We start from the raw sequence: 16,781 nt of genomic DNA on the forward strand, positions 1-16,781 counted from the left end.
TAAGTTCAAAAGTTTGTTTACAATTTTAGAAAAAGAATTCTAGAGAAAATGAAAGGATAGTAATAAACTCATAATGAGCAGGGTATCTTGGTCAATTTTGAGTTGCTGTTATGTGGACAAGAGGTTTGTTTGGGTCACAATTATGGTGACAAGAGTATTCAAGTATTTTGGTAACTCCTACTGGAGTGAAAGTGAAAAGCCCATATACACAGTCAAGCACAGGAAAGAATGAATGCATGTATCCTTGCTTTTTTTTTTCCAGCCTGCTGCTGGTTATCTTTACTCTTAGGCAGTTCAGGGCTCAGACAATAAAATAACAGTACCCACATTTGTGATGGGTCTGCCCACTTTCAGGATGGCTCTTCCCACCTCAATTAATTGTGGAGAGGAAACCCTACAGGCCAACGTGATCAAGAAAATTTCTCACTGGGAAACTCTTCCCAGGTGATTCTAGTCTGTGTCACGTTGACTGTCAGGAGTAAGCAACACCATCAGTATGTCAGAAAAAAAATGTAGCACTATGAATTGAGAACAAACTGACAACATTTGAAAATACATAGACTTAGGAAATTCTCAGACACACAGTGTTGCTGAAAGAATTAATCAAGGCATATGGCTACAACAACAGTAAGGGGAGACTGAGAAGGAGAGTGTGGTTGCAAGAACAATTGGGGAACAAAGAAACAGGAAAAATGTGAAATCTGAGCCCAATTGATTAGCATTTAAAGGTATGAGTGTAATGATGAAATACATAAAATATGGTAGATCACAATACAATCCTAGCTAGATACATTATGGACATAATATTTTAGGAAGGATAGTCATGATAAAGTCAGTACTCACTCCACCTGCATGTTGGGTACTGTACTTGCTGTTTTCACATGTAATCCATCATTTATTTCTAATGAACTTGTCAATTAAATAGTGTTCTTTCTTCTTACAGTTTAAGAGACTGAATGCTCATGCAATTACATCACAAAGGCTTGTATGCTGACGATGTGGTTCAGCAGTTAAGAATGCATACTGCTCTTGCAAAGGACCTGAGTTTAGTTCCCAGGACTCAGGTTGAACAGCTTATTACCACCTGCAACTCCAATTCCAAGAGATCTGATTCCTCTGGCATCCTCTGGCACCTACACTTAGATGCATATATTCTCTCTCTCTCTCTCTCTCTCTCTCTCTCTCTCTCTCTCTCTCTCTCTCCCTCCCTCCCTCCCTCCCTCCCTCCCTCCCTTCCTCTCTCTCTCTCTCTCTCTTTCTCTCTTGTTCTTGCTCTCTCTGACATACACACAATGATTTTATGTGTGTGTTTATTTTCTCTCCATATATATCTGTGTCCCATGTTCATGCCTGGTACCATGAAGGCCAGAAGACAGCCTCAGATCACTTGGTAATAGACTTTCAGCTGGATGTGGATGTGGCAAATCAAATCCAGGTTCTCTGGGAGAATAGTCAGTGTTCTTAATTGCTGACTCATCTCTCCACCCTTGAGAATAATTTTTTTCCCTCAGAGCACTTTTGTTTATTTTTATTTTTTTTGTGTTTATTTTACAATACTATTCAGTTCTACATAATAGCCACAGATTCCCTTGTTCTCTCCCTTCCTGCCCCCCTCCCCTTCCCCCCAGCTCACCTCCCATTCCCACCTCCTCCAGATCAAGGTCTCCCCCGAGGACTGGGATCTACCTGATAGACTCAGTCCAGGCAGGTCCAGTCCCCTCCTCCCAGACTGAGCCAAGCGTCCCTGCATAAGTCCCAGGTTTCAAACAGCTAACTCATGCAAGAGCCCAGGACCTGGTCCCACTGCCTAGATGCCTCCCAAACAGATCAAGCCAATCAACTGTCTCACCTATTCAGAGGGCCTGATCCAGTTGGGGGCCCCTCAGCCTTTGGTTCATAGTTCATGTGTTTCCATTCATTTGGTTATTTGTCCCTGTGTTTTATCCAACCTTGGTTTCAACAATTCTCGCTCATATAAACCCTCCTCTTTTTCACTAATTAGACTCCCAGCGCTCCACCAGGGGCCTAGCCGTGGATGTCTGCATCCAGATTCCTCACAGAAATCCACAAAGATACCCCCACAAAAGATTGCTGGCAATGGTCGAGAGACAGCCAGGACTGACCTACTCTGGTGATGGGATGGCCAAACACCCTAATAGTTGTGCCATAAACCTCATCCAAGGACTGAGAATAATTTTTAAAAACAATATGAAGGCTTGTTGCTTTGCTAATTTCTGACGTTGTAATTGTGTATTCCATTGACAGTCTTTCCTTTCCATTGACAGTCTTTCCTTTATAGATGGTGTTCCATAGCAAAATTTTCTTTCTACTTGTACTATATACTATGTACCTTTTCTTTAACAGCACTAATTATTTTCACCATAATCCTTTCTAGTCATCTCATCACATCTCAGCCATGACCCCTTTTTCTAAATAAAAGAATGCTTATGGATGAGCCTACATGATGGCATATTTTAGAGAGCTAATCACCAATACTATTTATTTATTTATTTAGAAACATTTCTTTCTTTCTCAATCCAGATATCCTTTAGTTAATTTTTAGAGCTTCCTTGCCAAGGTTTTATTTCTTGGCTTCTGAGTTACTGTGATGAAGTCTTTTGGTTTTGTATGATGTTGTACTGATGGTTTTGGCTAAATAGTGTCGAAGAGGCATACGTTGAGCTCTTTGGATCTTAACTCTCCTAATGAATCAAGTTTGAAAGTCTCTGTGGAAGATTATCTTCCCCTCAGTAATTCTATGCCAGGACTAACATAGGCAAAAGAAAGGAAAATTTATGAAAATCTGCCTCAATGCTAGAAAACTACTTACCTTTGGCTGTAGAAAAAATAATCGTGTCCTTCTCTCTTTCCCTCTGCTCTTCTGTGGTTTACCTTTATGAAGTTGGTAAGCTTTCAGAAAGCCTAGCAAACCTGACAATTTGGGTAGCATTTAATTTTCCTAAATCCCTGACCCCCTCTGTCCAGAGTCAGTTTCCTTCAGAATCTATTTTAACCCGCATCTCTCTTTTCTCCTACTTACCATAAAATTATCATCAAAAATTTCCAGGTTTCTTTTAACATTCCAGAATTGTCTACCTCCATTTTAATGACTGGCTGGTCTCCCTTTAGTAGTTAACAACTCATTCTGGACAGAATGAGGCATAAGACAATAATACCATGCCATGATTGCTCTGTAAATTAATGAGCCCAAGGGATCTTTGCTGACTTGCTTCACAAGATCTTGTGGAATCCATGTTTTAATATCTGCTCCTGCCCTGTTCTACTCTCTGGAAGCAACTGGCTTCATAGCAATGATCATGGACTTTCGTCCTTGAATCCTTGAAAACTCAGAAGTATTCCTTTCCCAAGAAATGGGAGGGTAGAAGTTTCATAGCCACCACCTTGCAGAAGAGAGGCTGAAGAAGAAAGAAATGCTGAAGACTTCACACAAAATAGTTGATCTAGTTAAAATAACTTTAATAATCCATATACAAATGAAAGTAGAGACACATTTTAAATTTTTTATTGTTTTCTTGAGCCATAACAGGCCAGATACAGAGAGAGACCTTGAACAATAAAAGCAGGATTTTAGGTGCCAGAAACTCATTGTATTGGGTTCCTTTTTCATCCATAGTGAAGTGTGTTTTGAGTAGCTCTAGTATGAGGCCAAACTTGAAAACAGCTTGTGCAAAATATGAATGATGGCCTGTCTGAATATGAGTTAGAACAAATACTATTATAGTATCATGACCCACTAACAGTAAATGACAAATGCTACTCTTAGTAAATCTAATACATCTGGTTTTCATTTCATAGATAAAAACAAACAACAACAACAAAACATTACTTCTTTGGGTTTGGGAGCTGGGTACAGTCATTTGTCCCCTTTGCATTTGAAAGATATATATAACTGTGAGATCTGTCTGTACAATGCTAATGCCCAGTTTCATAGTACCCATCAAAATGCTTCTGGGTGGAATGAGTTTGCCCCTTCTGAGAGGTGGGTGGGGTTGTAGACAGATCTGGAGTCTCGCAACAAGACCAGCTTGCTCATATTCCTAGTAGATCACACACCTGCTATGAAAGTGTCTAATGAAACTGCCTTAAATATTTTATCATTTTCACTCCACCCACACTTCAGTCAAATTGTTGAATTTGTCTAAGTTTTGAGCTTTCCAGTACCAAAATTTGCACATATTCTTTCTTTTAGAAGTTATGTCAATGCAATGTTCCAAGTAGTCTGTCCTGAGTTTCCAAACAAAGGTTTTCCTCAAGATCATGGGTGAAATAGGCCACTTGTAGAGCTGTACACACACCGATGCAGTAAAAATGTCAAGTGAATAGGTGCTGTACTGTTCTGAGCTGACCTATGCATTGAACAGTCTCACAAAGATTCCAACTCAGATTCATTTTGATGCAGGCACAGGTTTCTTATATACAAATATCCCTTTCTGCTCCCCACTTTAAAGAAATGTGAATGGTGCTCTTGTAAATACTTTGAAGCTATATGTAGAAAGTCACAGTCCATTTGTGACTCAAAAAACAAAGTCATTCTCTAAAACAAAGGAAATATATTCCAACAGAAACCATATGAAAATGAAGGAAATGTCACGTTTAGAAAGTATGGTTATTGAATTGTCTCTTTCAAAGCAAGACAAAGGAGTCACCTCATTGTTTTTTGGTTTCTTTTTCTTTTGGAGAAGTCTGTGGAAAGAATCTCATGGGTTTAGTTATAGTACAATGTTGTTGGAGTCTATTTTTTGCAATCATCCATAGTGTAGTTGTTAGGAAATGTCTTACTGGCTTTGGGTGACTCTTTAAAGAAACAGTTCCTTGATTCTGCAAGAATTCATGTTAAACAATCAGAACCAGCATAACTGGATTCCATTGCTTGCCCAGGCTAAGACAATCCATTGTCCCTCATTGTTTCCTCTCATCCACTGCATTACCTCTGATTGGATGAACTTTTATGTAATCATCCACAGATTCACTAATTATCCATTAAGCAACTGTTCCCATAGAGTTCTTTGTTTTGTGGAAAACACAGACACAGATCTGTCATGAACCCTGCAGAGGAAGCATGGCAGTACCACAGCAAGATAGGATATACAAGAAGTGCAATGCCTCTGAAACCATCTAAAAGCATATGAAGTTGTATCTAGTTGCCTCCAATGGCAGACAGTGCTTGAAATCATTGGGAGGAATGTCATACTATTTCAAGAAATAGTCTTTGAAGCCAGTCTTTGAAGAAATGTTAAAAATCATAGTAGTAATCATCAAATATAAATGTTATCAGAAACCAAAGGAGAGAAGTATTTGAAAACTAGTTCCTATGAGAGGATCCTGACTCCCATCTTCAGGGAAGTGAAATTTTCCTTGGGTCTCATGGAATTGGAGGAGTATTCACAGACAAGAAGTGGTTGTGAACAGGGTACTCCAAATTCCAAGACATTTCTAGAACAAGAAAAAAAAAAAAAAGATCCACGTGGTGAGAATGAATGGAATACTTGCTTCCTAAACTTGGCACTCCTGGGCCTGGTGTCACAACCGGCAATGCAAGCACTTAAAAAGAGAGATAAAACCAGCCCAGGCAAGAGAAGTTTCCAAGCCAGCCATGGCTACTGGTCCCCAAACCCTAGCACCCAGTGAAATGTCATTGTTAATAAGTAGAATCCATGGGTAAGTGAATGATTGCAGAAGAATCTTTCTCCTCTGTATTTCTAGTGGTAACAGAGAATAAGTGCACATTCAGGACCTCAGTGCAGCCCTGCATGCTTCACATATGCCACTCAAAACATGCCATTTCTAGCCTAGTCTCTGTGTTCAGAATTGCCCTTGCAATGCAGACTTACATCCATTCATTTTTGCCTGCCATATGTGATTTGTAAGGATTGTTTTCTCCTTGAATCCTAATACAGTGCTGTTTTTACATGTCTCTGAAAAGGCGAAGTTGCTGTCATCTCTTAAGACAAAACAAAAGCGTTATTATCATCTTCCTTGAAAAAGTCATATTGTCTGTCTGGGCCGTCCTCTCCCCTCACCCCTACTTTGGAAGCAATAGAAATGCCATGTCTTTGACTCACTTCCTTCTAGGATGTGTTCTCTTTGAGTTAGTTGTAAATTGATGTTGAATGTTGGGATTTTGTGGGGAGTTCAGCTTCCCACACTCCCTCTGTGACCCATCTCTATTGGAAATAACACTATTATAATCTGGATGCCCCCACTACCCTGTGAAATGTCAAAGATACCAAGTGATTGACTCTAGGATTTCTCTCTGTATGCATCACAATGTGTGTTATTTTTAATGGCTGTATGTAAGAGCTCAGTTTGAAATGGGACATAGTTCCACTAGCAAAGTCAACTTTTGTTATTTTTGAACAAGGACAGTCTTAAATAAACCTTTGGTAAGAGGTGGAAACTAATAAAAAATTAAGATGAACTTTGTCCCTTACTTTTCTTTTTAATGTAGAAGACATTTGGCTGTGAAGTGCCTGAATAATACAACACCAGCTTAAAACCTCATAGCTTTGAAATCAATGAAGTGTGAAAGATGTCTTCAGCATATGATGTCCCAAACATAACAGTGTTAATAAAATCTCATTTTAAAAAAAGACCAACCCTCCAATTGAGCTTGGTACATTCTTATGAGTTTCCACGGTGTAGTCTGTGTGATTTCATCAGCTGAAAAATGCTAATATTGGTTATCAGCTATTTGCTTAATCTTAGACATAGGAAGTTATAGCACCAAGAGGCTGAGTGAGGACACCAAAAGTGATTTTTATGAGAAAAAAAAAGTCAACTCACAGAGCCAAAGGATACTAGATTATAAATTAATGTAACTCTTAGTTTATTCTAAATTCATGCAAGAAGTTGCATGACTATAGTCTCCATGGGCATAGAAACTCAGCATTCAACTAAAGAAATGTACAAGAATAATCCAAACTCAGAAATATGATGCAAGGCAAGAGCTGACTAATATTGTCACTGAAGTCTGCTGCACCTTTGAAAAAACATGATATGGACAATTGATTGTTTCTTGAAATATAATAAGAAAAAACAAGTTTTGAAACCATGTATATGAAAACATTGATGTATATAGGAAGAATAAAGAAGCATTTATTTTGTAATGCGATCAGGTGGTAATTCAATTTTCTGTTAACTGAACTTGAAGTATTCTCTTTCAGGTCATAGATTGGTGTCGCTTATCATATAAATTGGTCAATAAGATTTACAAATAGTACCTTTAGTGCTTGGTTTTCTGGTCGTATCTCTAGAAAAGAAAATCAATTTAATTCCATGCACTGGTTTTCTCCTTAAAATTCATACGGTTTGAATATGATTGACAGGGCATGGCATCATTATGCAGACTGTTAGATGGACCGATTATACTTATGAATACAAGAGTGGAGTGAATGAAAGCAACTTGTAATTGATTCTATACTTGGTCTGACTGTTCATTAACAGTATGAATGTAGCACAGTCACTCCTCAAATGGAAAATGATGAGAGCAACCTATATGCGCTCTCACATTTGTTTTAAAATTCATTATGCTAATATTTTCCACAGAATGTTTTAGCTGCATTTGTTTTGCCATGCATAAGTCTGATTGAATCTATGTAAATAGCTCTACTGTTTTCAGCATTTATTAGGCATTCCACTCACACATTTTTCAATTTATACTTTTGGAAATGATGAGGGGCTCATCTGTGTACTCCTTTAAAGGCAACCTTCTACCTCACCCTCCTTCTCTGTGTGGTTCAGACTAATTTCCCAGGATAAAAAGGGATGGGGGAGCACAGAGCTTAAAAACAAGAGCTGATTTATCAACTGATTGATTTCAGAAATAGATGAACAGAAAAGGTTCCATTTGTCTTGCCACACTCGAGTCTGATGAGACACAAAAGGGCCTGCCCCCTCATTTTCCACACCTTTTCAAGGGGCTGCATTTGAAATGTTGATTAAATGTACAAATTACATTTCTGTTCTCTTGGATTTCCTGAGTGAAATGAGAACGGTGCTCAAAGGCTGCTTTGCCTTCCCTGAATGTGGGGGTAGACACTCTGGGGAGGTGGGATCGTATGACAGCAACTAGAGACTTAGGATGCAGATGCTATAGCCTTCACACCTGACCTTCTCTGTGTCCACAAAGTTTTACCAGATTCTAATTCGAAAGAACCAACAAAATTAGGCTGAGCCAGGTGTTTGAATCCAGGAGCTATAGTCACACCACAGTCTCTACGCTAGATTTTGTTTATGATGAATATATATTCATCTCAGATTCCTGTCTTGTCTGGCTCTGACTTTTATTGACTCATTAATTAACTCATTAAGATAATAGGCCAGAGAACTCTATACTGGTGATAGAATTAACCATGTCAGTCTCTTTTATGGGTTTATATTTGTCTTATACTACAGTTTGAAAATGATACATATATGTACCAAAAACTCACCTCACAAAGCTGAGTCTGGGAAACTGTGGACTGTGGCTTTTAACATTTTACACAAAGGCTTTGATATTGTTCTCATCAAAAGAAAGGGATTGTATCACTCAATTTGAAACAAAATGTCTTCCCTGCTGTGGCAGTTGTAACCAGCAGAATATAGTGTTAGTGGTGCTGTGTGACTTCCAGCGCTCTGTTATAAAAGACACCATTGCTCATGTTCTTGTTTTTGGAAAGCTGAGTTTTGTGTAAGTAAAATGTTGTATGGCTGCCATTCAGTGAGGAAAGCCAGACATACACACAGAACCTTATGCTTCCCATACAGAAAACCACTGAAGTCATCAGAGAGAATGATACCCCCCTCCCAACCCTTGGCCACTATATTCTGCCACTATTAGGTAAGCAATTGCTGACCTGAGCTGTATGATAGACTCTAAGCCACACCCCATGACTTGTTTCCTTTCTGAATTTCTGACCCACAAATAACATCTGAAATAATAAAGACGTGGTTGTTACATTAAACCACCATGTTTTGCAGTCACCTCTTACATAATTGTAGCTAACCAGGCATTGAATGTATACAAATTGAAGGGTCAGTTAGTGAGATTCATGGTAAGCACATGCATATACAAATATGCATAAATTCTATCAATATGTAGTGACAATGGAAACATTTAAAGCTAAGAATCTTATCTTGTGATAATATATCTCTTCACATTGATCTATTCATTTGGGCACAGATCTTGGGTCCTTAAACATGGAGGAGCAGACTGGTTTCCATGTCACCCTCTTTATCTCTAAAAGTTCTTGACAGTTATTTCAAATTTTTTGGCTATTGAGATAATTCTGAAATATAGTACATATATCTATGGAGAATTCTATTTGCTTATTATGACTATATTAAGACTTTAAAGGTAGATGCTAATCATATAGGAGAAAGATGCTCATTTTTTGGTAATAGAGAGAACATGTTAATCATGTTTATTCAAACATGGTTTAGTGTTTTATATGGTGATGCTTGAAAGTGAGTTTCATAGTGAAATGAAGATTAGTTTTTCCATTTCCTTAAACATTAAGCAGAAACTTGCCCTTTTATATGCTGCCTATAACCTATGCTTACCTCAAAATAATATTTTCATGAAGCAAAATAATTAATGGCAACAAAATAAAACCAAGATATATGTGATAAATTTACTGTTTTAAATTTTTGTGTCTTTTTTCTTGCTTTTTCCTTAATAACATTTATATATAGATAGATAGATAGATAGATACATATATATATGTATGTATATATATATATATGTATACTTATGGAAACATAATGTCTCATTGTAAAAATGTATTATTGTTGAACTAGTCTTCTGTCTATGGACGTCTAGGCTGTTTTCAAACCTTGTCTATGTCACATAATATCGTCATGAAGGATATATTTAAATAGTTATATGAGTATGAAAAAGTATATTATCCACAAGACATAGAAATATACAACTAGATCTAAATGATTGTACAGTTGTACTTTTGACAGATGTGGTTAAATCACTCTCTGTGGACAGTGCTAATTATTCTTCACTATATAGACATACTTGTTAAACTTGAAGCATGATTGATGGTAATTTATCTGGACAATAGTGAATTAGACTACTTAAGATCTATACTTCTATTTCTGATAAGCCCATAGAAAAGCACATAGCCTCAACATTTACAAAGATTATTACTTAACTCTATCATTGTGCTTTGAATATGAAATGCTTCCCCCCCCCATTGTGTATGGCAAACATTCTGTAGCATCTTATGGACTTTGGAAAGTGATTGGATGGATTCATAATTCAATAGCAATGCTAGGGCATTGTGAAAAATAAAAGCAGGGTACTCATTATAGGAAGCCAGTGTATCTTTGAAAAAAAAAAAATATATATATATATATATATATATATATATATATATATATATATATATATATATTCTCCTGCCCTTTCTCCTCCTACTTCGTCTTGGATGCCATAAGGTAAGCACTCTCCTCCACCACATACTCTAACACACATGCCAGATGATTTTCTGCTTTTGCTTTGGGACAAGACAGCAGAGCAAGTACTCCATTGAGCAAAGCTTCCAAGACCATCAGCCAAGACAAATCTTTCCTCTTAAAAGAGCAAAGCCATTTCTCTCAGGTATTTGTCAAAGCAACAACAACAACAACAAAAGATATGACTGACACAACCCCCCCTTGAGCTTTGAGGACTGAAACCCAAAAAAGGAAAGAGTCTTGCCCGAGTTCACACAGCTCATAGTGGAAGACTTGGATCTTCTAAGTGGCTGTTAGATCTCCGGATTTAAAGTCTAACATTCTTTTTGCATTCTTGTATGTGTGCTGAAGGTCCTTAGATGCTGCATTTCCTCTATAAACAATGATGTGGTTCATTTTGTGAGTGTTGCTGGTTATGAGGCATTGAATTTAGAAATTCTAATTTTATTGTCTGTCCCAAGTCATTCAGAATCCATGCTTAAGGTTAAGCATTGCCCATGGATGCTTGCATGTATATGTATCTGTACCTTGTGAAGATGCTATTCAGTTTTGAAAATACAAATCAATATAAAGAATCCTTGAAGTTATAGGAGCTGTTTGTTTCAAATTTTTTATTTCTAATATATTCAATCAAAAGATTTTAAAGGCTAGCCTATGGTACTTGGGATACTTTAAAGAATCCCTGTCATAAAAACTTTTGGGCCTCCTAACCATGTTCAAGTAGTTTTGCTATTTTTTTTTTTTTATTATTTGCTTGTTTTTTAATGTCCACATATCATTGTGTGCTAAGTCTGCCTCCATTACAATCTTAACTATTAATGATGCTGTACAACACTGAAGAAATGACATCAAAGAAACAGCTGATTTGTTTAACAACTAAGGAAGCCAAGTCAGGGACTCATAAAAAGGGTGACCTACCATGGGTACTTGACCACTCAGAGGTAGGACTGCAGTTAGAAACTGTCTGCCTGCATGGGATTTAGGAAAATTAGGGACTGCATGGAGAGGAAAAACAGAACCCAATATGGAGTGGTTACTAATAAGAAAAACGAACAATTAAGTAATGAAAGGAATTTCCCTTGAAGACTCATATCTATTCACCTCCAGCTTTGTGAATCTGAGAGGTCAGTGTGTTGGTCAATAATAATACTTGATCTTGAATGCTGTAAATTTAATATAGAACATAAAATACAGGAATCAATATTTTGATATTGTGGAAGCTCATTTATAGGCCGTTTGTTCTCTGACTTTTAAATGAAATGGAGAGTGGCAGAAACACATGGAATCATTTTTCAGAATTCCACTGAAGTTATGTGGACATTGATGGCTAAAAGAAAACACGAGGGGCTTTTATTTTGTCACCACTTCCAGTTCTCATAGGCTCCTCCCCTCCACGGTCCTTCCCACTAGTGCCTCTAAGACCTCTTCTTTCCTTGCTTCAAGTAGGCACATCTTTCATAGCCTCACTTAAGAAGCACTTCATCTCTGTACAAAGCAGGGGGAGCATGACCATGTCCTGGTGTTCAGTTATGTAAGGGGTGGTGGAAAAGCCAGGCCTCAACTTGTTCAGTAAGAATCAGAGTGCCAAGGTGGCCCTACAACCTTCCCCCAAGCTTCATTTGTGTACCTTGGTCTTCTATGAGTTCCATGCATAACACAAGTTCCAACAGTTAAATGGATTTGGATAATGCTATTCTGTAGCTCCTTCCTGGAAAGCCACAAGGCATGAGGGGACACTATATGCCCAGAGATGACCTACACTAAAGTAGCGGGTGTGTCTTTATGTTACCCCATAGAGTCTTAGTTTTAACTCATGTATGACTGCACCCTCTGGGATACTGCCTTATAGGATTCAGTGTCGTTTGTCTTCAACTTTCCCATATTTGTATTCATTAAATGACTTGGAGCATCATAGCTGGATACAAACAAGTAACCATAAGCAATCAAATAAAGCAGGTCCTGCTCCCCTGTAGTCTAGCATTTATTAAAAAAAATAGTAGCTAACATAACATAGTCATTGTAAAGTTTATTACATAGGAACCAAAGGTCCTATTTCCTGAATATATGTAGTTTATGTTGTTTTATTGCAAAATAATAATATCATTATATGCTTTGTTTCAATGTGTATAACCTAATCTTACTTTATTCTCCACTTCTATGCTGGGGCAGTTCCCACTACAATGAGAACCAGGCCCACCTGTGAAATAACTCTGTGTGAGCTCAGTGGTGTAGATTTTCTGCCCACTTTGATCATATGACATCATCTTTAATGTTGTCTGGCAAGAGTTTAAATATTGTTTTAGAATTAATCGTTGAAGTCCTGCTTAGAGGGCCTTTCTCAAATATCATATAATAGTCTCAGTATTTAGCAGTGGGCCAGCAAAGTTCCCCTTCCTTAGTAGATTATGGGTCTCAGTTCAGATTTTACATATAATTTTAACTGTGCCATATTCCTATTTTTTTCAAAGCACTTTTATTCTTGTCCTTGTTAAAACTAAGTGGTACTGATTAGCCAAAGTAAATAATTTCATTTCATTATAATAGTCTGCTAATACAGACCAAAATTTATCTCTTTGATCAAACTTGATTAGTTCTTGTAACTTACGTCAGTGAAATGTCATAATTATTCAATTAACATAGAAAACTAGGAAGCAAAAGTTACAAAGTATTTCAAGTAATTTGGATTGAAATTTCATTTCTCCTAATTTTTTTTTTACGTTGAAATGAGGATAATCTTATTCTGTAATGCTTCTGAATTTAAAAACTTACATATGTGGGAATTGGAGCTGTAAATCAAGTGGTAGCATGTGTGCCTGGCATGCACAACAAGGCTCTGGGTTCAATCCCAGCACTTCTTGAAACAGTTTATGTGTGTGTAAAACAGGGAAAAAAATAACACAGCACTTGAGGTTTACATGCAAAAGTAAAAAACTGTCAAATTTTACATTTCTAAACCCACAATGAGATTGGAAAGAACAGATTACTCTGTGAGAGTCCTAATGTTAAAAATAAGGTGTGAACCATCAGTCAGCATGTGTGCATACTATTAGTCCTAGTACCGCTCATGTTTGTGGAGATTGGACAATGTCAAACTATTAGTAGTAGTTTAAAGTTTTTCATTTTAGGATCATGATTGTGAGAAATCCTTTCGGTGATGCTTTCAAGATCCTCTTTATATCACATAACATCTTATTTACAAGGAGAATTGTGTCTGGCATTGGCTCTTCCTTCCCCTGTCATTTTAAATACTCATTTTTCTGGCAATTATTTCTTAGTTTATAACCCGCCAAGAATTTGTCTTCTTCCAGGGTGCCAATTGTACACATCTTATACAATGATCTGTCACACTTGGACCCGACCAATACCTGTGGAACAGTTCAATGGTAGCGAAATTCCTTTCTCTGGTGTCACCTTCCTGGGGGGTGGGGTGGGGAGTGGACTGCCTTGAGAGCCTATGTCCCTGGAATCTTTTACAATGGATCATTTATGTTATCAATATTTCTTAGCTTCCCTGTCTCCAGGCCCCAACACTAATATGTAAAATAAATAAAGCACCAGTTGTGTGAAAAGTAAACAGTACTTCACTTATCATGTTCTCATTTCTTTTGCATTTTCAGATGTCATCCATACCGTAGGGCCAATAGCCAGAGGCCACATTAATGGTTCCCACAAGGAAGACCTTGCAAATTGCTATCAATCATCCTTGAAGCTGGTGAAAGAAAATAACCTCCGATCAGTTGTAAGTACTTCAGAGTTCTTTGTTTTTCATCCCTTCTCAGCCTTTATGCAAAGAAAATAGCCAGTGCTGAGTTTATCATAATATTGTACATTTCTTTTACACATTTCTTTTACATTAGTAATGTGTACACACGGTTAGCGCTGTCTAACCTTTGTGTATGTGAGCATACTGGGTATCTACATATGCATCTTCAGATTCAATTCACGTTCAGAAGCTTACTCCATGTGTTTTTCCTGAACACTGTTATTCCTTCAGATTCATTTTATTCCCCATAACCTAATAACCTGTAACTAAAAATGTCACACACTTACACATTTTATGAAATTAGACAGAGAGAATTCAGAAAACGTGCATCTAATCTATTTTCTTAACAGTGTTCTGAGAGAAAGCTGGCATTGAAGGTATTTGTCTGTTTGCTTTTTTTTTTTTTTTTTTTTTGCCTTGCCTGACTTTTCATCTCAATTGCACCAGGAAAATAAAACTCTGAGCATTATATATTGTAAGTACCCAATAATAACTTAATTTGTTCTAGAATAAATTAATTTGGCTAGGATATCATGAGATCTTTAATTCCACAGAGATTATAACCTTGCTGAAGTTGCAGAGCGGGAAAGAAGTTAAACTTTCTTGAGGTCTTAGCAGGCTGACTAGACCTCAGCATTGCTTGAGAATTTACCCAACTGGTTGCTGTACAGTTTGCGAGGAGAACATTGAATCTTATACACATTTGGAAAGCTGCAGTTTGAAGTTGTACTTGTTAGCACAACTGTAGTTAAAAAGATCCTTTTTCATTGTAACATGGTAAATTCTCTTGAGATAAAGAGATATTTTACATGCCAATTATACCTTATAATACCTTATAATATTTGTATATATATATAAAACTTCGGTAACCTTTCAATTCTTTTTTAAAAAAAAAAATGTGTCTGTTTGCAAAATAATCAGTACCCAAATGCATGCAAGCATGTGTTTGTGTGTGTGTGTGTGTGTGTGTGTGTTATACATACAGGAATCTGCATCCATAGTGTGATGTAGAGGCCATAGGTCAACACTAGGATGTCTTCCTCTTTTTTTTTTTTTTTTTTTTTTGGTCTTTGGTTTTTTGGAGACAGGGTTTCTCTGTGTAGCTTTGCGCCTTTCCTGGAACTCGCTTTGGAGACCAGGCTGGACTCGAACTCAAAGAGATACACCTGCCTCTGCCTCCTGAGTGCTGGGATCAAAGGCGTGTGCCACCACTGCCCAGCTTGAATGTCTTCCTCTTATTGTTTGAGAGAAGGTCTCTTGCTCAGATAAGCCCGCCTGACCCCAGGGTCCTTAGGACCTTCCTCCCCCATACTAGGATTATTGTCTCTCCTGGTTTCCTTTCTGTTGCTATGGTAAAATATTCTAAACAGAAGCTCCCTAATGGAGAAAGAGAAGTCAAGGCAGGAACTCCAGCAGAAACTGTAGAGGACTGCCGCTTGTTAGCACACTCACTGGTTTATGCTTAGCTAGATGTCTTATACAGCTCCAGCACAGGGAATGGTGTTATGTACAGCAGGATGCCTCCTTATTTCAATTAGCAATAAAGACAGTCCCACAGACATGCTCATGGACCAATGTGGTCTGATAATGCCTCTATTGAGAGTCCCTTCTTAGGTGACTCTAGGCTGTGCCAAGTGTACAGAGCCACATGGCTACTCAGCTTTTTACAGGAATGGTTGCTAGGGATCTAAGTTCAGGCCTTCATGCTTTCACGACCAACACTTTACCCACTGCGCTGTTTCCACAGCTCCAAGACCTTGTTCTCAGAAGAGAAAGCTGAAATTCAAAGAGTGGAGAAAAGTATGAAACCGGTAGTTAATTTGATCTCTATAGGAAAAGCAAAGCAAATGTGTGCTTGGGAATAATAAAAAAATTGTCAATATGAATAGTTGATTTTACAAGCAAGAGACTGCAGTGCCTATGAAATGGATATCCATATAAGATTGCATCTTGGAATATATAGATTTTAATATCTGAAAAGAATGTGCTAGTAAAGTTATCAGTATTCCTAGTGATAATGTTTTCAAAAGGAAAAAAAAAAAAGAAACAACAAGACACCCATTTCAACTGCCCAGAAGTGGCATTTGTCCTTTTAACAGAGGAAATAAATAATTGTTAGGTATGACCACCTTAAGTCAATATATGTGAGAAAAGCACTAAGAATTGCATATTATGCTAGCTAGCTTTTATCAAGCCTTTGGAAGTGTTCAAACAATGCTCTGGTCTGGTCATTTTGAGATTGGAATTAGGTCTACCTTTGTATTTTTGAGGATGACTTTGAAGTATTAATATTATGTTTCTTGAATAAAGTTAGCAGGCAATGCTGAACTGAATTTATATGAATATTGGTAAATAAAAATAGAGAAGGAAAGTACCTGTTGAATCTGAAGTGAAATGCTCAGCTAAATTAATGGCCATGTTCTTAAATGATTAACTGGAGGTAAAGGATTTGTTCTTATATTTTTGTTCTTTATCCTTTATGTAATCTTCCTTCCTCTTTCCCTTCCCTCTCTCCCATGATACCTCCTTCCCTTCCTCCTTTCCTTTTCTTTTG

The 16,781-nt window shown here is 37.4% G+C and overlaps 1 protein-coding gene across 4 annotated transcripts in view; it reads left to right on the plus strand.

The window, feature by feature from the left end:
- Nucleotides 1-16,781, plus strand: part of Macrod2 (mono-ADP ribosylhydrolase 2) — a 1,982,629-nt gene that overhangs the window by 1,134,879 nt on the left and 830,969 nt on the right. For all 4 annotated transcript variants that reach the window (XM_006983683.4, XM_042276356.2, XM_042276357.2 and 1 more), the window contains exon 6: nt 14,082-14,203. In XM_006983683.4, the coding sequence (XP_006983745.1) occupies nt 14,082-14,203 (122 nt within the window). The remainder of the gene's footprint in view (nt 1-14,081; nt 14,204-16,781) is intronic.

This window comes from Peromyscus maniculatus, chromosome 4 (genome assembly GCF_049852395.1).
Source record: "Peromyscus maniculatus bairdii isolate BWxNUB_F1_BW_parent chromosome 4, HU_Pman_BW_mat_3.1, whole genome shotgun sequence".
Lineage (NCBI taxonomy): Eukaryota > Metazoa > Chordata > Mammalia > Rodentia > Cricetidae > Peromyscus > Peromyscus maniculatus.